The sequence below is a fragment of the Scomber scombrus genome, chromosome 22 (genome assembly GCF_963691925.1).
Source record: "Scomber scombrus chromosome 22, fScoSco1.1, whole genome shotgun sequence".
Classification (NCBI taxonomy): Eukaryota; Metazoa; Chordata; class Actinopteri; order Scombriformes; family Scombridae; genus Scomber; species Scomber scombrus.
This window is the reverse complement of record NC_084991.1, coordinates 22,194,661-22,219,479: the sequence shown is the minus strand read 5'-3', so window position 1 is coordinate 22,219,479 and position 24,819 is coordinate 22,194,661. Positions and strand designations below refer to the sequence as shown.

The window sequence follows — 24,819 nt, the reverse complement described above, 5'->3', positions numbered from 1 at the left end:
ACTGACTGTGGAGCGCTACCATTTCAGACTTTTACCAGTTCCTCTAACTCCTTCATCTTCCTCCCTCCTGTCCTTCCTTCCTCCCTCGCTCCCTTCCTTCTTTCCTCCCTTCCTTCCTTCTTTCCTTCCTTTCCTTTCCTTCCTCCCTCCTTTCCTCCCTTCTTTCCTTCCTTCTTTCCTTTCCTTCCTTCCTCCCTCCTGTCCTTCCTTCCTTCCTCCCTCCATCCCTTCCTTCTTTCCTTTCCTCCCTTCCTTCCTCCCTCCTGTCCTTCCTTCCTTCCTTCCTTTCCTTCCTTCTTCCTTCCTTCACTCCCTCCCTTCCTTCCTTCTTCCTCCCTCCCTTCCTTCCTTCCTTCTTCCATAAAATCCACCAGTTTCTCCTCGCTGGTTCCTATAACCTCTAACAATCATTCTTAGTGGTTATGAGACTCAATCAGTTTATGAAATTGTTCTGAAGCTCTACTTCTTACTCTAACTTGTTACAAAACTCCTTCGAACTACTCTGAGGGTTGAACTTGAGGGGTTTCCGTTTTTGCACCAGCTGCGTCATCTGTGTAATGTTTACTTGTTCTTGTTCTTACAGCAGAATTAGCAAAAATTTTAGATTGCAGCGTTTTCGATTCAAGCTGCAAGTAGGCCAGCAGCTCCAGGTGGGAGGAGATAAACTGCGACTGCAAGCAGCTTCCTGCAGGTCACACACACTGAAAACATCAGCTCACTCTCCGTTTGTGTGAGTGTGTGTGTGTGTGTGTGTGTGTGTGTGTGTGTGTGTGTGTGTGTGTGTGTGTGTGTGTGTGTGTGTGTGTGTGTGTGTGTGTGTGTGTGTGTTTGTGTGTCCTGTTTTCAGAGTTGTTATCTTCATCGGTGGCTTATTGGCTCTGCAGGTGGAACCCAAACAGAGCAGAACCAGCACAGATGGAAGATAAAGGATGTGTGTTTTGTGGTACCTGGTATGCTCTGCCTCCTGATGGCCAGCGCTCCATCTGGAGGTCGAGGCCCGGCAGAGTGTTTGGTGTACGGCCCTTCATCTGCAACACAAAGAAATACAGAAATACACACATTAGAATACACAGCAACAAACATGCACTGGTTTTTAAGATCTTCTTTTACTGGTTCCTGTCCTCTAATCGGGTGTAGGAGCTCAGCAATGTCTTGTAACTGGTCCCAAATGTATATCAGTTTCTCTACGTGGTTCTGAAAGCACCCCCGGACCCTGACCAGTTTCTGTAAGTAGTTCAGAGGCGCTCCCAGTTTCTCTAACTGGTTCTGAAGCTCTCTTTAAGTGCCCCTAACTGGCTCAAAACTTAACCTGGTTGTGAAGCTCCAACATCTCCTCATACTGGTTCTCGAGCTCGGCCAGTTCCTGTATGTATGTATATCAGAAAGCACAACTTCCCCAAACTGGTCAGACCTTTACCAGTTCCTCTAACTGGCTCCACACCTTTACCAGTTCCTCTAACTGGCTCCAAATCTTAACTAGTTCCTCTAATTGGCTCCACATCTTAACCAGTTTCTCTAACTGGCTCCACACCTTTACCAGTTCCTCTAACTGGCTCCACATCTTAACCAGTTCCTCTAACTGGCTCCACACCTTTACCAGTTCCTCTAACTGGCTCCACATCTTAACCAGTTCCTCTAACTGGCTCCACACCTTTGCCAGTTCCTCTAACTGGCTCCACATCTTTACCAGTTCCTCTAACCGGCTCCACATCTTTACCAGTTCCTTTAACTGGCTCCACACCTTTACCAGTACCTCTAACTGGTACCACTGCTCCACAATTTCTTCTAACTGGTTCCTTTAACCATTTTAGACCAACTTCTGTAACTGGCTCAAAAACCTCAACCAGTTTTCTCAACTGGTTCTGAAGCTCCAGTTAAACCCACACAGCTAAGTTTAAGGACAAACTCCCATAATGCATCTCTACTCACCATCATCGTCATCATCATCAACTACAGAGCTGCCACCACAAAAATACATCTCAGAGCTAAAATGCTAACTGGAGCTATACTGTAAAGCTACTAGCCAGCAACTTAGCATGTTAGCATCCTTAAGCTCTGAAAACAAGTGTCTGGTTTGGAGGCTGAAGCTGCTGCTGAGAGGTTTGTCACGTCAGCCTCGTGAATAAAGAAACCACTGCCAGACAGAGAGAGAGAGAAGCAGAGAGGTGACTTCATCAGCGCAGCAACCAATCCCTGTGGAGAACAGAGTGGGCTATGGATGTGTCGACCAATCGGTGCAGTCCGCTGGGAAACCCCCCCTGGTGATGTAATCACTCAGAGAAGACGTCTGACTTTTAAAAAAAAAAAGAAGCTTTTTTGCTGACAGAGCAGAGGCGGAGCCAAGCCATGAACGATGATGTCATGTAGATCAATCTGGAAGGCTGAGATTGGGATGAATGAGTGTTTTCATTGGATGAAATATTGGAAAACTGATTTGATTGGATGAGTCTGTTGTTGTATTGGCGTGTTGAACAGTAACAATGAACAGTGTAAACTTCTTCTTCTTCTCCTATAAAGTAAATTTGACTTGCTTTTAAACAGGCAGAACAGATAAAACAGGAGCAATATAGTTTCACCTCCCAACATCAAGGCTGGATTAGCACCCTTAGGGGCCCCTGGGTGCTGAAGCTCATGTGCCCTGCTTGACTTCTACTGTCGGAGTCGTCCAATTTCCATGAGTTAGTACAAGCTAACCACAGTGGGCCTGCCGTCAAACTGACAAGGTAAAAGAGTCGATCATGAGACTTAATTATCTTGACAATAACTTTAATCTTAATCCAGTTAGATCATTGCATCGCTGTCAGGTGGAAACCTCGTGACTCCATATTTCGTTTTGGACATACTAGGTTTCCAACATCGACGATAATTACTCCTACTACCTTGACTCGAGGACAACAGGAGGGTTAAATAACCTGATTACCACCACAGTCAATTTCTTCAGTTCTGACTCTGAGGGCCCGAAACACGACAATATTTAACGATGTCGTCGCTTCGAGCTCTAGAAATGTCTTCATGGACTTCCTGAATTCAGAGTTAACAGACCACACGATCGAGGAGAAGCTAATCCGTGCAGCCCGAGTTCTTGTTTCTGTTTGATTCAAGCGGCTAAGCTCAGAAACACAATATGAGACTCTGAAAATACACACACACACACACACACACACACATACACACACACACACACACACACACACCATAACTAACTGAAGATAAAAGCTTAGCCTCCTCCTCCTCCTCCAGATGTAGGACAGCAAAATCTCTCCCTTTCTACATACTATATATTCACACACACACACACACACACACACACACACACACACACACACACACACACACACACACACACACACACACACACACACACACACACACACACAGAGTACACTACACTGTGGTGTTGTGTTATATAAACCATCAGCTCATATTAGATGGAGCTATAATTTCTGAAGCAAGGCTACACAGGGGCGCCTGTGTAGCCTGAACTCAGCCTCCGCTACTATCATCCACCTGCGGTCAGATCGACGCCACCTACAGGCCAGAAAACGCAACTGCAGCTGTAAAAATGTGCCTATTTAATCTGTTATCTTCTGCAAAGATTAACGTCACGTCAGCTGCAGTGTTAAAGACAAACAAACATGTAACCCTCCTGTTGTCCTCCAGGGTCAAATTGACCCCATCTCTTTTGACTGTTCCTTCTTTCCTTCCTTCCTTCCTCTTTCTTTAATTTTTCCTTCGTTCTTCCCCTCCTTCCCTCTTTCTTTGCTCCCTCCTCCTTCCATACTTCTTTCCTCACTTCCTTCCTTCCTCCCTTCCTTCTCTCCTTACTTCTTTCCTCTTTTCCCCCCTCCCTCCCTCATACTTATTTCCTTCCTTCCTCCTTGCTCCTTTCCTTCCTTCCTTCCGTCCTTGCTCCTTTCCTTCCTCCCTCCCTCCTTGCTCCTTTCCTTCCTTCCTTCCGTCCTTCCTCTTCCTTCCTTCATCCCTTCCTCCTTTCTTCCATCCCTCCTTCCTTACTCCTTTCCTTCCTTCCTTCTCTCCTTACTTCTTTCCTCTTTTCCTCCTTACTCCCTTCCTTCCTTCTTTCCTCCCTTCCTTCCTCCCTTCCTCCAGTCCTTCCTTGACCGGAGGACAGCAGGAGGGTTAATCTGATGGTTCGGGTCGTATACGATAGATGTGAAGACGAGGAAATAAAACGTACAAAACCTCCCACAGCTAACGTCTGATGTTCTTATGTTTTACGAGCAAAGGCTGAAAAGTGTTTTTACTTGTATATTTAATATCCGCTGAGAGCTGCTGCGACACAGTGATGCTCCATTTTTAATCATTACGGTACAAATGAGCTAAAACCTCAAAAATACTCAGCATGAAAACATCTGCAGGTGTGAGCTGCTGCAAACCTGCAAATATGATAAAATACACTAAAAATGCCCATAAATCAAATTAATTGCAAGTTTAGGTTGGGTTTTCTTTTGCATGATGAGTAAAATGCCTCCATCACACAGTTCTATATCTGTCTTTGTTACAGTAGATACCCAAATATTATCACACAGATATAACAAGCTTTATAAATACAACACATTGTTAAAGATGAAACCAAAAAGCAGTGTGTAGTCGGCTCACATTTCAGATGTCTATGAGTTGTTAACAGCTCCACCAAATAGTGATTTTTCCCTCTAAACTTCTCACATGCTTTCATTTCAATAAATGTTCAAATGATCCAATATTTCAACAAAAATCAAAGATTAGAGAAAAAGTCCAAAAACTGAAAAACACATTTGTGTATCAGAACTTAGTTTTTTCTTCTTTCCTCTCCCATTAATCATCTCACCACCCCTCACATTTATCTGCTGACCCTTTGGAGGGGCCCCACCCCTAGGTTGGGAACCACTGGACTAAACTAGCTAACTGTATATAAAGTAGTGTAAACTAGCTCCACCTCCAGCAGCTACAACAGTAACATGCTGCTCTAACACTGATGCTTCACTATTAATAATCTAATGATGTCATAATAATAATATATCAGTCAGAGGACCAAACCACTACTTTTACTGTAATACTGCATACTACATCACTCATAATACTGCAGTACTTTTACTGTAATACTGCATACTACATCACTATAATACTGCAGTACTTTTACTGTAATACTGCATACTACATCGCTCATAATACTGCAGTACTTTTACTGTAATACTGCATACTACATCGCTCATAATACTACAGTACTTTTACTGTAATACTGCATACTACATCACTATAATACTGCAGTACTTTTACTGTAATACTGCATACTACATCACTATAATACTGCAGTACTTTTACTGTAATACTGCATACTACACCACTCATAATACTGCAGTACTTTTACTGTAATACTTCATACTACATCACTCATAATACTGCAGTACTTTTACTGTAATACTGCATACTACATCACTATAATACTGCAGTACTTTTACTGTAATACTGCATACTACATCACTATAATACTGCAGTACTTTTACTGTAATACTACATACTACATCACTCATAATACTGCAGTACTTTTACTATAATACTGCATACTACATCGCTCATAATACTGCAGTACTTTTACTATAATACTGCATACTACATCGCTCATAATACTGCTGTACTTTTACTGTAATACTGCATACTACATCACTCATAATACTGCAGTACTTTTACTGTAATACTGCATACTACATCACTATAATACTGCAGTACTTTTACTATAATACTGCATACTACATCGCTCATAATACTGCTGTACTTTTACTGTAATACTGCATACTACATCACTATAATACTGCAGTACTTTTACTATAGTAGGTTTTTTGTAACAGAGTATTTATTGAACTTCTTAAAGCTCTGTATATGATGCCTTCAGCTCAAACGATGGAAATATGAAACATTCCAGTTTGATGTATTGATGTGAGGAAGGTTACAGTCTCCTCCTCATCACTTCTGATTCATCATTTATTCATTCAGAACTAAACAGCCGCTGAACTTCCCTCAGTCTGAACTTAAAACTTAAAACATGATTCAGAGCAACAACAATCTGCCTCCAGTCTGACCTTCAGCTGCAGAGGTGACCTGACGTCTGCAGCCTGAATCACTGCTCTGTGACGTTATATTAATATATATTATATTATATATTATATTAGGATAAACACATTAATATTACACCTTTTAAAACAAATATATATAAATAAAAATATTAATATATAACTGAATATTTTACTTTTTTTTTACCAATATATTAAAAAAAATGTAATAATACTATGTGTACTATAATAAATAATGTAATAATAACATATTAATAAATACAGTTATTTTGTTTTGAATTAATTATTTGTTCCTTTTTTGGTGAGATTATAGAGAGAATATGTTTTACACATAATATAACAATAAATAAATATAAATATATTATTTTATTCCATGAATAAATAAATCTTCTTTTTTTTGGTGAGATGTTTTCATTAAATAAATAAAAAACAATCTCACAATCAAACAGTTATTTTTATTCATTTAACTCATTGGGATTTTTTTTTGTATTATTTGTGCAAATAAATTAACTAAAATAAAATAAAATAAAATAAAATAAAATAAAATAAAATAAAATAAAATAAAATAAAATAAAATAAAATAAAATAAAATAAAATAAAATACAAATTCAATTCAATTCAATTCTGGGCTAATAGCTATATTTTATACTTATGTAACATTTTCATTGCATACCAGACATTCAACTAAAATGTTGTACACATAACATATATTAATATATTAATAAATAAAAACATGTTTTGATTGATAAATAAACATTTCTTTTTTTTGGTGAGATGTCATTTTAAGAATAAATTAATTAATAAATACATAAATATTTGAAGCTGCTGGGCACATCATCAGTGATGAATGAATATATTATTTTGTCCAAATAACACATAAATTATTTTTTAAATCTCATGAACAAACATTTTTACTCCTTTAACACATTATACGTCTTTTTCTGCAAATCAAATAAAAATGCACTTCATATTTTAAGTGCATTTCTTGCTGCACCAATCGTTCAATTTTATACTTGAGTAACATTTTTAATGCATCATTTTCACTTAAAACTGAGTATTTGTTGATCTCAATCTGAATATTTAGTTATTTAAAGACAAAAAAAACACCTGAAGCTTCAAAAATCTGATCACAAAACCCTGAACACACACACACACACACACACAACCACACACACACTCTGTCTGGCTGCCCTCGTTTCTCTCTCTCTCTCCCCTGCTAATACACAGCATGAATATTACATTCATGAAAATAAGATGCAAAGCTATCTCCACATCTCTCTCTCTCTCTCACTCTCTCTCTCTCTCTCTCTCACAGCCAGTCTGAAGGTCTCTCGTCCGGAGGAACCTGCAGCGATCGACTGAATGAATCCATCAGGAGATCATTTTCAATACACACACACACACACACACACACACACACACACGGATGGCTTTGGTCATAAACAACCCTTTCTCTCTCTCTCTTCAATGTCAGCAGTTTAAACCAAATGTCGCTCGACCAGACTTACACCATCTAACACGCACACACACACACGCATGCAAGCAAGCATGACACACATGCAAACATGCATAAACCTTCATCACACACACACACACACACACACTCTCTCTCTCTCTCTCTCAGTGTTTCTCTCTGTCTCTCTACCTTTGTTCACCCTGCGCAGGATCTGGCAGCGACATTTAAACGACACGGCGATCATGGTGAAGCCGAGCCGAGTGTCGCCTCCCGCCCCAGCGCCATGCAGATGCAGCCGCTACAAACTACACAACCTCCTCCTCCTCCTCTTCCTCCTCCTCCTCCTCCTCCTCCTCTTTCTCACTGAGCGACTGACAGGCGAACGACCACCTCAAATAGAAACCATCATCATCGAGACGCTTCGTGAGGCTCGGCATTAAAAAAAAAGAAAAACACACACAGAGGGAGGGAGGGAGAGAGAGAGAGAGAGAGAGAGAGAGAGAGAGAGAGGGGGGGGGGGGGGTAGAGCGCTGCAGATGTGAAGCTCCTCCATAAAATGAGACAGCACAGGAGGGAGGAGGGAGAGTCTGCGCAGATGGGGGATGAAGAGGAGGAGGAAAGGGGGGGGGGTGATGATGATGATGGAGAGGCAGAGGAGAGAGGAGGGAGGAGGGGGAGTCTGCGCAGATGGGAGGATGAAGAGGAGAAGGAAAGTGGGGGTGGGGGGTGGGGGGATGCAGAGGAGGGAGGAGGGAAGCTGCTGTGTCCCTCGGCTGGTTTGTAAATGTGTTTTCTGTGCAGCTGGATGGACGGAGGGATGAAGGGAGGGAAAAAAAGCTTGAAAAGGAAGCTTAACGTGATGAATAGAGAAGGAAGGAAAGGAAGAAAGGAAGGAAGGAAAGGAAGAAAGGAAAGCATCCCATAATCTGTTTATGTGGGAAGAAAACCCCAAAAACACGACGATACACAAGTACAACCTTACTACAAGACTACGCAGTGTTTACAGATTAAAGGACGAGTTCACTATTTATCTTAAATCAACAGTCAGGAGCTTAAATGAACATTAAAGCTGTTTATCTGTCTGTAATGATTCCTCCTGTTCATACTGAGCATTAGAAGATCCTTCATAATGTTTACAGTGGAAGTGATGGAGGACTAAACCCACAGTCCTCCTTCTGTGGAAACATGGATTTAAAAGTTGATCTGAAGCTAATATGAAAGAAAGAAAGAAAGAAAGAAAGAAAGAAAGAAAGAAAGAAAGAAAGAAAGAAAGAAAGAAAGAAACAGGAAGATGAAGAAAGAACAAGAAAACGGAGGATGAAGAAGAGAAAGGAAGAAAGGGAAAAAAGAAAAAGAAAAGAGGAAGAAAGAAAAAGGAGGACGCTAAAGAGAAAGAAAGAAAGAAACAAAGAAAGAAAGAAAGAAAGGAGGAAGATGAAGAAAGAACAAGAACAAGAAAAAGGAGGATGAAGAAGAACAAAGAAAAACAAGAGGAAGAAAGAAAAAGAAAAAGGGGGACGCTAAAGAGAGACAGAAATAAAGAAAGAAAGAAAGAAAGAAAGAAAGAAAGAAAGAAAGAAAGAAAGAAAGAAAACGAGGGAAGAAGATGAAGAAAGAAAGGAAATATAGAAATAAAGAAAAATGAAAGTAAAATTAAGGAAAAAAAGGGAGGAGAAAGACAGAACAAGAAGGAAGAAAAAAAGAAAGAAAGAAAGAAAGAAAGGAAGAAAGAAAGAAAGGAAGAAAGAAAGAGGAGAGGAAGATGAGTGAAATCTTCATCTTCTATGTTTTAACATTACAGTGTTTTTAGTGGCAAAGTCTTTGTGTTACGTCCTCCATCACACAAAGAGGTCAACGTTAAACGGAGCACATGTGATCTTTAACTGGGTCTCCTGCCAGGCTTTTGTTTGTTTGTTTGTTTGCTTGTTTGTTTTGTCCCAGTTTCTCTCGGCTTTTAAACACAATTCAACCCCATATTTTAACCAGTACCCCCCCCCCCCCCCCCCCCCTCCCCCCCGCCTCCTTCCACTCAACAATGTGCTCTCCTGAGTTTGAAAATAGAAAACAGAGTGGAAAGTTTCTCTGAGCTCAACGATGTTTAATTGGCGCGCCTAGAAGTTGGGACTTCTGGCTAGTTAAGGAAGAACATTCTGCTCCAATCAGTGGCCGGCAGTCCGTTGACGTCAGGTTTTAGTATCGGCTCGGCTCGCTTGGAACCTCGGCAGAGCAGGTAGTATAAAAAGCAGCAGGTACCAGGTACTATCCCTGATGGAGACGCTAAAACAACCAAGTAGAGTCGAGCCGAGTAGAGCTAGAACTGTGTAACGGAAAAGCCCCATAAGTACTTTAAATACATCTTAAACATGTCTGGAGGAGATCTTTAAGTAATAATATTGTGAACTTGATTCTTGACTAGTTAACAGGCTCGTAGTCTGTTGTAAGTAGCGTCTCAACTTCATGCCGCTGTGCAAAAACGAAGCCAAAATATCTCTTTTTTTGGGAGCGTCCATCTTGTTTGTGTGATGTCATTTGGAGCCAGAGTATGCACAGTTGAGTCGGGGTGGTGGGATGACTATCTGCTAACATGTAGGAGGCCTGACTTTTGACCTATACTGCAGCCAGCCACTAGAGGGTGATCCAAACGTTTCGGCTTCACTGTCCAGTCAACGGTGGACTCCATGAAAAAGACAACTTTCTGAAGTGTTGTGACGAGTCCTTTCTTCCATTAAACATATATAAAACCAACGAGTAACAACGAGTAATTGCTAAGACTTAGTCCAAGTCCACACTCTAGCTCAGACCCATCACACTGGAACGTTTGCAATCTTACAAATAATTCGGGACCATTTTTCGCCGAAAAACTGAACTTTGAAGCAAATTGTGAAGCCGTGTGCAAAAAGGAAGCACTAGTGTTTGTTTCACTTCCTGTTTAATGTTCTTTACCCTTCACACATACAGTTAAGTGAGATTCAGTCTCTGCATTTAACTCATCCTGCTCTCAGACTGTCATATAGTTTTATCCATTTTATTGTTTTTACTTTGTTCCTTTCTTGAGCCGTATGTCACATGATCTTGTGCAATATGCTAAACTTTGAAGCACTTTGAAGCACTTCTTGTGATTCTGTGTTGTCGTGTATGTTTAGTTTTACGGTGCTTATTATGTATTGTTGTATATGTGCAGCTGCACCTTTTAGCCCAAGACAAATTTCCTTCGGGGACAATAAAGTTGATCTAATCTAATCAGTCAAGATATGCTGGGTTTGTTGTATTTTCTTCGTCTCCTTTTTCAGTTGAAGATGTAGACTGCCTTCCTGTCCTCCACTATTCATCCATCTATCCATCTTCAATAAAACACACTTGACCAAAAAAGAAAGAGTCATCTAATCATCACAATGTGTCGCTCCGATCCTTACACTCGTCCATTTGCATCAATGGCTCTTCACTCCCACACCTTTGACAGATAATCAGTGTGGTGAGGAAAGGAAAGGAAGGACAGAGGAAAGAAGGAAGGGAGGAGGGAGGGAGGGAGGGAGGAAATAAGGAAGAAGGGAGGGAGGAAGGAAGGAAAGAAGGAAGAAGGGAGGGAGGAAGGAAGGAAAGAAGGACAAAGGAAGGGAGGAAGGTAGGGGGCAGGAAAGAAAGAGAAGGAGGGAGGAAGGAAAGAAGGAAGGGATGAAAGAGAAAGGAAGGAAAGAAAGACAGAAGGAGGGAGGAAGGGCAGACGGAAGGAAGGAAGGAAGGTAGGAAAGAAGGAACAGTCAAAACAGACGGGGTCAATTTGACCCGGGAGGACGACACAAAGGTTGATGCTGCAGCTGATTGATGTTCATTTATCAACATATTATAAGATAGGAACGATGCACAGAAGACTTTACGTGTAATCTAATGTTTTAATCTAATCTAACTATTAGGAGCAGTCGGCAGCAGCTGGGAACCAACTCCAGTTCTACATCAGTACTGACAGCAGAACTAACCTGACATACATGTTCTTAACAATGAAAGGAAACACATTCAAGCACAGGGAGAACATGCAACCTCTGAGCCAGGTATCCCACCTGACAGTTCAAACCACCGAGCAACCGAACCGTCCTGTTTCCACACTGACGTAACCATGACGACTCTATTCCATCGTGCTCTTATCGAATCGATTTTTATGGTTTTCTTCTGGTGTCATGGTTTGGAAACCTTTTCTTTGAAGAACAGAAACTCTCTGAATCAAATTGTTAAATGGTGTAGTAGGCTGATTGATGAGTCACAGCGGCCCAGTTCGATTTAAACCCCCCCCCCCCCCTCCTCTCCCCCCTCCTCTCTCTCTCTCTTCCTTTTGTAAAGTGAATTTCTGCTTCTTTCCTTCTGGACGGAGGTTTATAGTCCCAGTGTGTGGAACAAAGAGGTGTAAAAATAGCTTTGTTCCTGCAGCCATCACTCAGATGAACAAGACATAGAAATATCACACAGGAGCTCTAGAAGAAACGTTCATTTATCTACTTATTTACCTGCATTTTACTTTATTTATTCTACTTTTTAATGTATTTTAGTGGTTCTGAATGTTTGTTTGTTTTCTTTTCAGCCCTGATTATTAATGAAGCCACTACAAACCTGATGATATTCCTACAGGTAGACATGAAGTAACCTGAACCTGACCCATCGAGGCACGGACCTACCTGTTCAGCCTGGCTTTTGATTAATCATTAAATAGTTTATAGTCTTTTAATTCTATTCTACTGTGCTTGTTTTCCATTTATTGTCTATCGTATTATTATCATGCTCTAGTTTTATCTTCTTATCCATTTTATTTGTCTCTTTCTTAAACTAGCCTTAGTCCAGCTTTTATTAAACTTCATCTTCCATTTTACTTTTCTTTTGTCTTTTTAATGTATTTTAACCATTTTTATTTTCTTTTGCGTGCATTAGTCTCCAGTTTTGTCTTTTAACATTTATATCATTATTATTTTTTTTATTTTTTTATCATATTGTCTTATTATCAGCTTGTCATTTATGCAACTGTAAAGCTCTTTGAACCACACTAGTCTTTATGAAAGGTGGGGTTTGTTCCTGTTCCTCCTGTTGTCCTCCAGTCAAGGAAGGAAGGAAGGGAGGAAAGGAAAGGAAGGAAGGACAGAGGAAAGAACAAAGGAAGGAAGGAAGGAGGGGGGGAGGAAAGATGGAAGGAGGGAAGGAGGGAGGGAGGGAGGAAGGAAGGACAGAGGAAAGAAGGAAGGGAGGAAGGTAGCGGGAGGAAAGAAAGAGAGAAGGAGGGAGGAAGGAAGGACAAGAGGGAGGAAGGAAGGGAGGAAAGGAAAGGAAGAACGGAGGAAGGAAGGGAGGAGGGAGGAAAGAAGGAAGAAGGGAGGGAGGGAGAAAGGAAAAGAGGAAGGGAGGAAGGAAGGAAGGAAAGAAGGACAAAGGAAGGGAGGAAGGTGGGGGGCAGGAAAGAAAGAGAAGGAGGGAGGAAGGGAGGAAAGAAGGAGGAAAGGAAAAAAGAAAGGAAGGAGGGAGGAAGGACAGACAATGTTTTATACCCTTCTTAGAGCAGTAGAGCAATGAAGAAAATTTAAAATGATTGCTCAAAATATTAAGTCGGCATCAATCCATGCGTCAAATTTCAAGACAATTTCAATAAATGGGCAAATTCTGAAAGTTTAATTTGCAACTAACAAAATAAATATAAATAAATATAAATAAAACTAATCTGTGTGATGTAATTGGCCGGCGTCGGAGGGGGCGTGGCCTCTCGCAGCAGGTAGTGAAGTGTTCAGACATGTAGGTCAGTGTCGCAGCAGCAGATTACACAGGATTAGTGTCAGTGTGTGTGTGTGTGTGTGTGTGTGTGTGTGTGTGTGTGTGTGTGTGTGTGTGTGTACTAGGTATTCCTAATGTTGTGGGGACTTAAATCTGTTCACACAGTTATGTTATGGGGACTCGCCTGTCTTATGGGGACAAAAAGCAAGTCCACTTAAGGTAAATGATTTATTTTAGGGTGAAGACTTGATTTAAAGTTAATATAAGTTTAGGGGTTATGTTAAATTTAGGATAAGGGTTAAGATTAGGCATGTAGTGGTTATGGTTACGGTTAGGATAAGTGTCCAGTAAATGAATGTAAGTCAATGTAATGTCCCCTGAAGTGATGGAAACATGGTGTGTGTGTGTGTGTGTGTGTGTGTGTGTGTGTGTGTGTGTGTGTGTGTGTTTAAAAGGTATTAACATTGATATTACCATAACTGCAGTAAAATGCAGGTCAACACGCTCATATTAAAAGTCTCTCTCTGTCTCTTAACACTCATCACACCAACATTATAATAATAATGTGTTGTTGTTATATAACTGAGGTTTATGCTCAGTGTGTTCAGGTCTGAGCTCTGCTGCCCCCTGCTGGTAACAGCGTGGCAGTACAACAGAGACAACAGCAGGTATTCATGTGTGTGATGCTACACTGATGCTTCAGTTGTCTTTCTATTTAAAGATCATAGAGAAGGTCACAGCTCCTCAGGGTTTACTTTGATTTAAATTAACTATTTTTATAACCACTACTACTACTATCACTACTGCTGCACTGCTTCTGCTGCTGATACAACTACAACAACTAGTACTGCTTCTGTTCATTTACTGCTATGTGTCTACTATTCCTACTGATGCTAATAGTACAAGAACAATAAAACTACTACTCCCCTGATTCTTGCCATTGTCGCAAAGTGCTGCTCATGTATGAATGTTGAGTCTCTTTAAAATGAAACCTGAAGAGTTCGGTTATGACCTGCTCTATGTGTAAAGTGCCTTGAGATGACTTTTGTTGTGATTTGGCGCTTTATAAATAAAGATTGATTGATGCTAATACTAAAAAAACAACAAAACTACTACTGATCCAACTGATTCTTATACTATAAAAACAACAATGCTTCTTCTACTACTGCTAATACTACAAGAACAATACAACATAAAACTACTTTATAGAAACAACAGTATAGTGTTCCCATAAACACAGCTGCTACTAATACTACATAAAATACTTCTTCTTCAACTATGACATCATGAATAACATCAACTATAGTTACTACTAAACCTGCTGCTGCTGTTAATAACGCAAAACACTACAAATAATAATAAACTAATACTACAAGTACTATTACTACTACTACTACTACTACTACTACTACTACATAAAGTACTACTACTACTACTACTACTACATAAAGTACTACTACTACATAAAGTACTACTACTACTACAGTCCGCTTCAGGTCAGACGTAGTAAAATATGAAGTGTATGAAGTTCCACAGCAGGTGTTTACAGTCATTTTAATGCATATGGATAATAAAATCATAATAATACAAACCAGTTCTTCTGCTGTTATCACACTGTGTACTTGTAATGTGTACTGTGTACTTGTACTGTGTACTTGTACTGTGTACTGTGTACTTGTACTTGTACTACAACCTCTAGCAGCTTCCTGTTTACAGCAGCAGAGGTCTAGCAGACGTCCCTGTATGCACATCAGATGTAATAATACTGTATAATGAGCTGATAGGGCCCATCCTCCTGCTGTCAGATCAACTACAACACACACACACACACACACACACACACACACACACACACACACACACGGCTGCAGCTGTTACCATGGAAACAAGCTGATGAATAATTGAGGGGAGAGAGTGACCCTGCGCTGTACAAAGAGTGATTTTGAGAGATGAAAGAAGTGCTCACACGCATGTGCACACACACACACACACACACACACACACACACACACACACTACAGGTTATCATCACAGCCTCTAGGCGTTTAAAAATACCCAAATCAGAGTTTAACACCAACTGTGTGTCTGTGTGTCGACACCCACCGCCCAAAGTTAAACACATGGGTTTGAGTCACCATGACATCTCCTTATGTAAGCACGCACACACATGCACACACACACACACACACACACACACACACACACACACAGTGCTAATAACACTCCTCCAGAGAAGGGAAGTGCAGAGGACGGATGTGTAAACCTTTAATTAGTGCTAACAGTCACAGTCAGACTGACAAGTTTCGATGTGTGTGAAGAACAGACGATTAGTTGTTCGCTCCATAAAATGTCAGAAAACGGAGAAAAATGTTGATTCCAAATGTCTCGTTTTGTCCCAAAGATAATCAGAAGAATCAGGTTTTAACATACGAGGAATCTGCCTTGTTGTTGTTAACTTTAAGGTTAGTGTTTGCTAACCTTTGGGTCCATTACAAGCTTTCTCAACACCTGCAGGAACCAGGATGTAAGTCACTTTCTAACCTTGAACTCTGAGTGTTTTATCCTCCCCGCCTGCAACCCATGAAGGTAGACTAAACACAAGTCAGTATAATATAACACAATTCAACAGCATCCACAAATGAGTCTCAAACATAACCGTAAAGTTGAATCAACACCTCTTTAAAACTGTTGAAGGAGTTTTTAGGGGGAACCGGTGCAGGGAAAGAAAAAAGAAAAAAGAAAAAAAAAAGGGAAGCAGTTGTACTTTAAATTAAGAGAACTAATTAAACATCATATCCAAATAACGAGAGGAAAGTGCTCCGAATCCCGAGAGGCATGCAGATTAATTAAGGTGAAGCTCTTTGTATCTGCTCCATTTTCTCTCTCCCGCTCTCTCTCTCTCTCTCTCTTTCTTTTTATTTCTTTCTCTCTTTCTCTTTCTTTCTCTCTTTCTCTTTCTGGTTCGTTCTGTGTGTGTGTGTGTGTGTGTGTGTGTGTGTGTGTGTGTGTGTGTGTGTGTTAATTGGCTCTGAAGTTAATCCAGCAGTGAGGAACAACGCCTCCGGAGGACGTGAAAAACGAGGGATCGAATCCCAGCCAACGGAAATGAGAGCGGAGAGCGTCTAACACATTAACACGTGATGACAATAAAGCCGTTACAAGCAGCCAAAAAACCACAGAAAACAAAGCAGGGTTGTTTTTTTTTTTTGTTTTTAACATAATGTGTGTTTTCTTTATCAGAAGCACAAACAAAAAGCCATCCCTCCTTTCTGCTGCCACGTTTTTTCCTCTTTAATCTCCATCATGTTAAACACAGAACCTGTTCACGCTAACGAGATCCTTATTTAAAGCGGTAATTAGCAGATTTTTCTATGTCAACAACCTTCGACGCGGCACGCGAGTGATGCGAACCGTGCCGGCCTGAACTCCGTTTCATCCAGCAGTTGACATCATTTCACCTCATTGATGTGCAAATGTATGCGTCGTAATGTTTCAACATGTAATGAGATCACGGAGCGTGCTGAGAGGCAGCTGGTCCCGTCGTAGAGCATCAAGAGAGTCGCCCGCAGGTGAGATACAGGTGACATCACTGAAGGAGGGGCAACAGACCAACACCTTTAACCCACCTGTTGTCCTCAGGTCAAGGAAGGAAGGAAGGAAGGAAGGAAGGAAGGACATGAGTAAGGAGAGAAGGAAGGAAATGAGTAAGGAAGGAAGGAAAGGAGTAAGGAGAGAAGGAAGGAAAGGAAGGAGGGAGGGAGGAAGGAAAGAAGGAAGAAAGGAAAGAAGGAAGGAAGAAAGGAAAGAAGGAAGGAATGAGGAAGGAAGGAAGGAAATGAGTAAGGAGAGAAGGAAAGAAATGAGTAAGGAAGGAAGGAAAGGAGTAAGGAGAGAAGGAAGGAAGGGAAGGAATGAGGAAGGAAGGAATGAAGGAAGGAAGGAAAGGAGGAAGGAAGGAAGGAGGGAAGGTAGGAAGTGAAGAAAGAAGCATGGAAGGAGGAGGGAACCAAGAAAGAGAGGAGGGGAAGAACAAAGGAAAAATTAAAGAAAGAGGAAGGAAGGAAGGAAAGGAGGAAGAAAGGAAGGAAGGAATGAAGGAAGGAAGAAAGGAAAGAAGGAAAGAAAGAAGGAAGGAAAGAAGGAAGGAAGGAATGAGGAAGGAAGGAAGGAAGGAAGGAAGGAAGGAGGGAAGGAAGGAAAGGAGGAAGGAAGGAAGGAAGGAAGGAAGGAAGGAAGGAAGGAGGGAAGGTAGGAAGTGAAGAAAGAAGTATGGAAGGAGGAGGGAACCAAGAAAGAGAGAAGGAGGGGAAGAACAAAGGAAAAATTAAAGAAAGAGGAAGGAAAGAAGGAAAGGAGGAAGGAAGGAAGGAAGGAATGAAGGAACGACAGGAGGGTTAAGCCACCTTTAAACTTTCAAACCAGGAGCTGAAAATACACCTGATGTAGTTACAGTGGCAACAAACAGGCCTGTCAAGAGAACTGCTTTTATTGGACGATATATTCTCCCATTTTTAACCCTCCTGTTGTCCTCGAGTCAAGGAAGGAAAGGAGGGAGGAAGGAAGGATGGAAGGGAGGAGGGAAGAAGGAAGGAAAGGAGGGAGGAAGGAAAGAAGGGAGGAAGGAAGGTAGGAGGGAGGAAAGAAGGAAGGGAGGAAGGTAAGGGGGAGGTAAGAAAGAGAGGAGGGAGGGAGGGAGGAAAGAAGGAAGGGAGGAAGGAAAGGAAAGAAGGAAAGAAGGACGGAGGGAGGAAGGACAGAAGTAAGGAAGAGAGGGGGATGGAGAAAGGAAAAGAGGAAGGGAGGAAGGAAGGAAAGAAGGACAGAGGAAAGAAGGAAGGGAGGAAGGAAAGGAAGGAAGGAAGAGAGGAAGGGAGGAAGGAAAGAAAGAAGGACAGAGGAAAGAAGGAAGGGAGGAAGGTAGGGGGGAGGTAAGAAAGAGAGAAGGAGGGAGGGAGGAAATAAGGAAGGGAGAAAGGAAGGAAAGAAGGAGGGAGGGAGGGAGGGAGGAAGGACAGAAGGAAGGAAGAGAGGGGGATGGAGGAAGGAAATAAGGGAGGAAGGAAAGGAAGGAAGGAAAGAAGGAGGGAGGGAGGAAGGACAGAAGGAAGGAAGAGGGGGGATGGAGGAAGGAAAGAAGGAAGGGAGGAAAGAGAGAGGAAGGAAAGAAAGAGAGAAGGAGGGAGGAAGCAAGGACAGAATGAAGGAAGAGTGGGGGGTGGAGGAAGGAAAGAAGGAAGGGAGGAAAGAGAGAGGAAGGAAAGAAAGAGAGAAGGAAGGAGGAAGGACAGACGGAAGGAAAGAAGGAACAGTCAAAACAGACGGGGTCAATTTGACCAGGGAGGACGACAGGAAGGCTACTTTCCTACAAGGCTGGGTATAAGTTCTCCATTCCTTTAAGGTATCAACCAAAATAAATCAGTACCAAGTAGTATTGAAACGTCTCCCGTCAAACGATACCTTTTTTGCACCCAGAGCTAGAAAATATGACTGTTTGTATGGACTAGCTCACAGCCAATCAACACAAACGTTCTTCGATTTAATGTGACATGTGATTGGTCCACTGCCACAGCAGCTACAACCCGTCTGTGGTGGTGAAGTCGTGGTGAATTTGAGTTCAGCAGCCAAGATGCCACCTATTATTTTCAGGGTTTTTTAAGTTAAGTCTGACTGAAAAGAGAAACTAGGCACTAAAGTCACACTTAACAAGGTCCGCAGAGAGTGTGTGTGTGTGTGCATGACTTTATTACCTCCTGGGGACCGCTATAAAACACCACCTTTGTCGGGACCATTACTCCTCATGGGGACCAAACCCCGAGATCCTGGTTAAGGTTTGGGTTAGACTATCCACAATGAATGGAAAGTAATGCAATTTCCTATTAGGGATAGCTGTGAAAACCTGTGTGTGTGTGTGTGTGTGTGTGTGTGTGTGTGTGTGTGTGTGTGTGTGTGTGTGTGTGCATGATTTTGTTACCTTACAGGCACCAGCATAAAACACCAACCAGTAGTCCTCATGGGGACCAAAGCCTGATCCTAATGAGGTAAGGCATCATTTTTGAGACCCTGATTTGGGTTATACTGTCCACAATGAATGGGAGGTAATGCAATGTCCTATTAAGGATAGCTGTGCAAACCTGTGTGTGTGTGTGTGTGTGTGTGTGTGTGTGTGTGTGTGTGTGTGTGTGTGTGTGTGTGTGTGTGTGTGTGTGTGTGTGTGTGTTACCTCTCAGGGACTGCTCTAAAACACAAACCTTGTCGGGACTTGTAGTCCTTTTTGTGGGGACCAACCCATGATCCTAATGAGGTCAAACGTCATTTCTGAGGTCCTGGTTAATGTTTGGGTTAGACTGTCCACAATGAATGGGGGGTAATGCAACATCCTAACTAGATAGCTGTGCAAACCTGTGTGTGTGTGTGTGTGTACAATTTTGTGACCTCTCAGGGACCGCTATAAAACACCAACCTAGGACTAAAACCCAATCCTAAAGAGGTCAAACGTCTCTCTAAAGAGGTCCTGGTTAAGTTTTGGATTAAACTGTCCACAATGAATGGAAGGTAATGCAATGTCGTAACAATGATAGCTGTGCAAACCTGTGTGTCTCCGGGTCAGCCAGTCAACCAACATTAAAATGCTTTCATATAGAATCACACGCTGTGCTAAACACACACACACACAAGCACTGAGCTACGCTGGTAGCTTGGAGAAATGTCTCTTGGCATCTCTGAAACACACACAAACACACAGTTGGAGTATTCCTCTTATTTCTCACAGAGATATAATACAGTCTGGCGTTAGTTACACTCACACACAAACTTTAGCAGAGCATTGGTGAATTTTTGAGCATTTTTCTTGCATCAACATAAAGAAAAATAATATCTCCATTAATATTTAGGAGGGTTTTTTAAACTGATTTTGACTCCAGTTAATCTCCCGGTCCATTCAGAAACATCTGAGGCAACAAGGCCGAACACCAAAGTGAATCCTTTATCATCTGCTCACAGCTCGGAGCGCTCGCTCACAGTTTAATCAGTGTAAACAGTTTAGCGAGAGATGAGTTCAAGTCCTGCTGGTGATTTCTCTGGAGGGACGACAGATGTAAACTAAAGTTCACCCACGAAAAATAAAAACCTAAAATTACTTCTGAAGCTTGTTTCAGTTCAGGAGACGTTTGAGCGTAATCTCAGCAGTAAATAAAACAAGCTGCGGATGAAATTATGTGTTTTTGTGGAGAGGAACGCTTCAGGAATACAGAAATAATAATGTGTCAACGCAGATAGAAATAAAATACAGTAAATTCCTGAAATCAGAGCCAGCATCAGCATGTTTTCATCTGTGTAAAAGAGAATTTGGGACCATTGTTGCCTCTCAGATGGTGACTTACTGGCTGCTTCAGGATTTCCAACATCATTAAAAAACAGGCGACAAGACGAAACATGTTGAGGAGAAAGTCCCTGAAGACCATGGAGAGAAACATCGAATCACAGAGCTACAATGATTACCTCATTAGCTGCCAACCATTTTGATGCTCAATTATTTATTTATGAGTCATTTTTTAAATAAAATGTAAAGATTTTAAGATTTTCTGCATCATACATGACATTAAACTAAATATTTTCGGGTTTTGCACTGTTGATGGACATTTTTCACCTTTTTTGGACATTTTATAGACAAAGATTCTTCAGCAGATAAATCGCTATTGAAAACAATCGTTAATTTCATCAAAGTTAAAATGTACAACTTTACGCACCCAGTTTATAACCATAAATTACTATTTGGCATCAATTTACTGTGGAAGCCTGTTTAAGGTCATGATGGTTATTAATCAGTTGATTGATTATTAATGTTCCTTGGTAGTATACACATACACACTTTCTGGTTTCGTTAATCCTTCTTTAAACTGAATATCTTTGGGACATGTGAGGAGCTCACCTTGGACTTCAGGAAACAGCAATCAACATTTTTCACCATTTTCTGACATTTATTCACCAAAAAACTAAATTATTAATCAAGAAAATAATCATTAGTTGCAGCTTTAGTTCAGTAAATAGCCTAAATTTAGCTATTTTAATCAATTAACTTCAGGATTTTGGCTGTTGCTGACTGCCTCAACAATATCAAAGACTCCTGGGGCTGATGGGTAATGTATTATTAAAGGAGATTCTGTGTGTTTTATCACATGCAGACTTACAGAACAACACCTAACTGTACTGTACACTGTACACTACAGAGATGGTGACAGCTTTAGACTCATGTTTACTCACTTTGCACTGAAGTTGAGAGGCTGTGATATGTAGCACATCAAGCTAGTGAAGCGACAAACTGCGACAAAGCTGCGTTTTCTGCACATACAAAGAACCACTGATCACTGTTACTAATCTTTGGAGCCGTTTCTAAACAAACTAACATGAACAAACTCTTTATAATGAGAGAACGCGTCAGCCAGTGCAGCAGTGTGACTCACTGACATTCATTGTTGGTTTGGATCCAAATACAGGAAATATCAGCCTTATCTTTTATAAGGTTCAGTATACTCTGTCAGCACTGTTTGCTCAATGGTTGAACAGCTTTGAAATCTTCCTCTTCACCTTCCTGAGGTCATATTAAGTCGTGTCAGAAACTTGTAACCAACATTCACACCTGCTATGACCGTCATCCAGTGCAGACTGTGTGAAATAATGCAGCGTTATCTCCGTGCACATTCATCACATCTCATCTCATTTTAACACCCGACTTTTTCACTCTGCCTTTTAGTGCAGCAGTTCAGATCAACTATAAACACTTTGTCAACGACCATAAATATTCACAAATGCATAACAAAAAGTCACATGTGCATGGCTCTACTGGAATATCTTTGCATGATTTCCAGTTAAAAACTCCTTATTTATCTTCTACTATTCCTTTATGCAGCCGCTCAGTTCAGCCTCTGTCTGAAACAGGCCGTTTTAGCTCCTGTCTCTTTAAGACGTACTCCTCCTCCTTACCCACTCTGTTCTGATTCAGGAAGCTTCTACGTAAACTAACTATAGTAGCAGGATTTCACTTTTTTTCCTTCTTTACTCCAAAATGTCAACTTTGCAAATCACATTCATACATGTTGGAGCTGAATCACATCTGAGATATGAAAGTTGGAACACCTTAGCAACCGCCTTAGCAACCACGGAACAGAATGGACCACCCTTAGCAACCACGGAACTGAGTGGACAACCCTTAGCAACCACGGAACAGAATGGACCACCCTTAGCAACCACCTTAGCAACAAAGGCTACAAAACAGAACAGGAATTTAAATATGACACGAAAATCAACTTAAATCTAATGATGTGTATCTTTGTATATATATATATAAAAATGAATGGCAACCAAGGCTTTGGAACAGACAGCTGTTTATGTGCATGTGTGACAAGCAGACATCAGAGTCATCAAAGTAAAAATAAACACTGGAAACAAAACGTTCAGATCAGGTTGAAGCTCTGACTTTCATCGTCTCAGGTGACATTTCTACAAACGTTCACCTCAAGTTTCTGAACTTTGACCGTGTTTAACAAAGTCAGGAAGTTTTCGAGAGACACGCTTTAAGAAAAGAACCTGAAACAAAGCGGAGGAGCAGAAAATAACTACAAAAAGGAATTTTGACAGCGTTCCCAAGTTGAGTTAAAAACTGCTTTTTTTCCAGCATGTGAAACAGAACAGAGGATTCAAACCTGGAATTAAAGAGTGTGTGTGTGTGTGTGTGTGTGTGTGTGTGTGTGTGTGTGTGTGTGTGTGTGTGTGTGTGTGTGTGTGTGTGTGTGTGTGCGTGTGTGTGTCTGTGAGTCTGTGTGTGTGTGTGTTCCCCACATTCTCAACATTCCTTTCAAACGTCAACACTTCCTCCCTTGTTATTACCCACAAACCACCTGGCCCTCTGTCACCTGGATACCTGACTGTGTGTGTGTGTGTGTGTGTGTGTGTGTGAGAGTGTGTGTGTGTGTGTGTGTTAGGTCTTGTATTATAGATGAAGGTCGTTAGTGAAGCATTGCTCTGTTACAGCACACACACACACACACACACACACACACACTCACACTCACTCTCAGGGCTACTTCAAGTGTCATAATCTGTTGATAAGCCTCTCTCCTCTCTCGCTCTTCCAGCCAGACAATAAAACAAACGCCCCCCTCCTCTCTCTTTCTTTCCTTCCTCAGTGTGTCTCAGCGGGACTCACTCACTCAGTAGGTGTGTGTTGTACTTGCTGGTGTAGTAGTAAACGTCTTCGTATCCTTCCTGGTAGTCATCATCCGCCCGGTACCTCCTCCCTCGCCTCCTCCTGCTCAGCAGGCGCAGCAGGGCCAGGAAGCGCTCCATCACCCCCACCACCACCACCAGCACCAAGTCCAAAACTGAGCCGGGGCCGAACTGAGCTACGTGCTAACAGCAGGAGGCTAATAACGACGAACCGAGAGCCTCATTCCCCACAGAGAGAAAGAGAGAGAGAGAGATCAGATTTCCTCAGATCAGGTTTCCTCCTCCTCTTCTTCGCTAGCTTGCTTGTTTGCTGCTGTTGCAAACACACACATACACTCACACTTCTGGATATCACACACACATGTACACATGCATGCACACACACTCTTTGTATTCTCTGGTCTATCTGCAGCCTCGCTCTCCTCCTCTGTTCTTTTCAGGCTGTGTTGGTGCATCTAGACCGGGCTCAACCAATCGCAGGGCTCGCAGCACACACACACACACACACTTGCTCATTCGCTGCTCTCGCCCTTTACACCACTCCTCCTGTGTGTGTGTATGTGTGTGAACGTGCACTTGAAGAGTCAGCATAGAGGATACGAGCTTCTCCTCTCATTGTTCTTTCCTTTTGTTGCATCCTCTCCTCCTTTCTGATTTCTCCTTCTTTCCTTTGTTTTGCTGCTTCCTCATTTTCTTCTCTCTCTCTCTCTCTATCCCAATTTTCTGTTTCCTCTCCTACTGTCCTCCTTCATCCTCCTTCCTCCTCCTCCTCTTCACACACACTTCGTTCCAGTAAAGGGGGGAGGGGAGAGCTCTTCAGGCGTGGAATCTGTGTGAGCGTGAATTCCAGAGAGCGGTCTGTAATTGAAGACTGAGAGGAGGAGGAAGGAGAGGAGGATGGAAGGAAGAAACGAAGGAGGAAAGGATGATAGAGAGGAAACTAGGTGAGCTGGATGGAAAGAAAGGAACAGAGATGAAGGAAGAGAACAGGAAAGGAAACAAGGAAAGGAGATGAAACTAGCACAGGTGGAGGACAAGGGAGGAAAACGAGAGGAAGAGAGGAGAAGAAAAGGAGATGTAACTTGGATAAGAGGAGGAGAGAAGAAACTAGGAGGAGGAGGAGAAGGAGAAGGAAAAATTAGGTGAGCAGGATGAAAAGAAAGGAAAGGAGGTGAGAAATGAGAACAGGAAAGGAAACTAGGAAAGGAGATGAAACTAGCAGAGGTGGAGGACAACGGAAGAAAGAAGAGGAGGAGAGAAGAAGGAGAGGAAACTAGGAGAAGAGGATGAAAGAAAACGAGGAAAGAGAAGGAAAGGAGAGGTGAGTAAACT

At 41.7% G+C, this 24,819-nt stretch overlaps 1 protein-coding gene across 1 annotated transcript in view; it reads right to left on the bottom strand.

Annotated features, from left to right (window-relative positions):
• The window catches only part of grip1 (glutamate receptor interacting protein 1), a 48,571-nt gene extending 24,964 nt beyond the window's left edge, over positions 1-23,607 (bottom strand). The window contains 2 exon segments of the mRNA XM_062443442.1: positions 948-1,028; positions 23,472-23,607. Coding sequence (XP_062299426.1) covers positions 948-1,028; positions 23,472-23,607 — 217 coding nt within the window.
• Between the last annotated feature and the right edge of the window lie 1,212 nt (positions 23,608-24,819).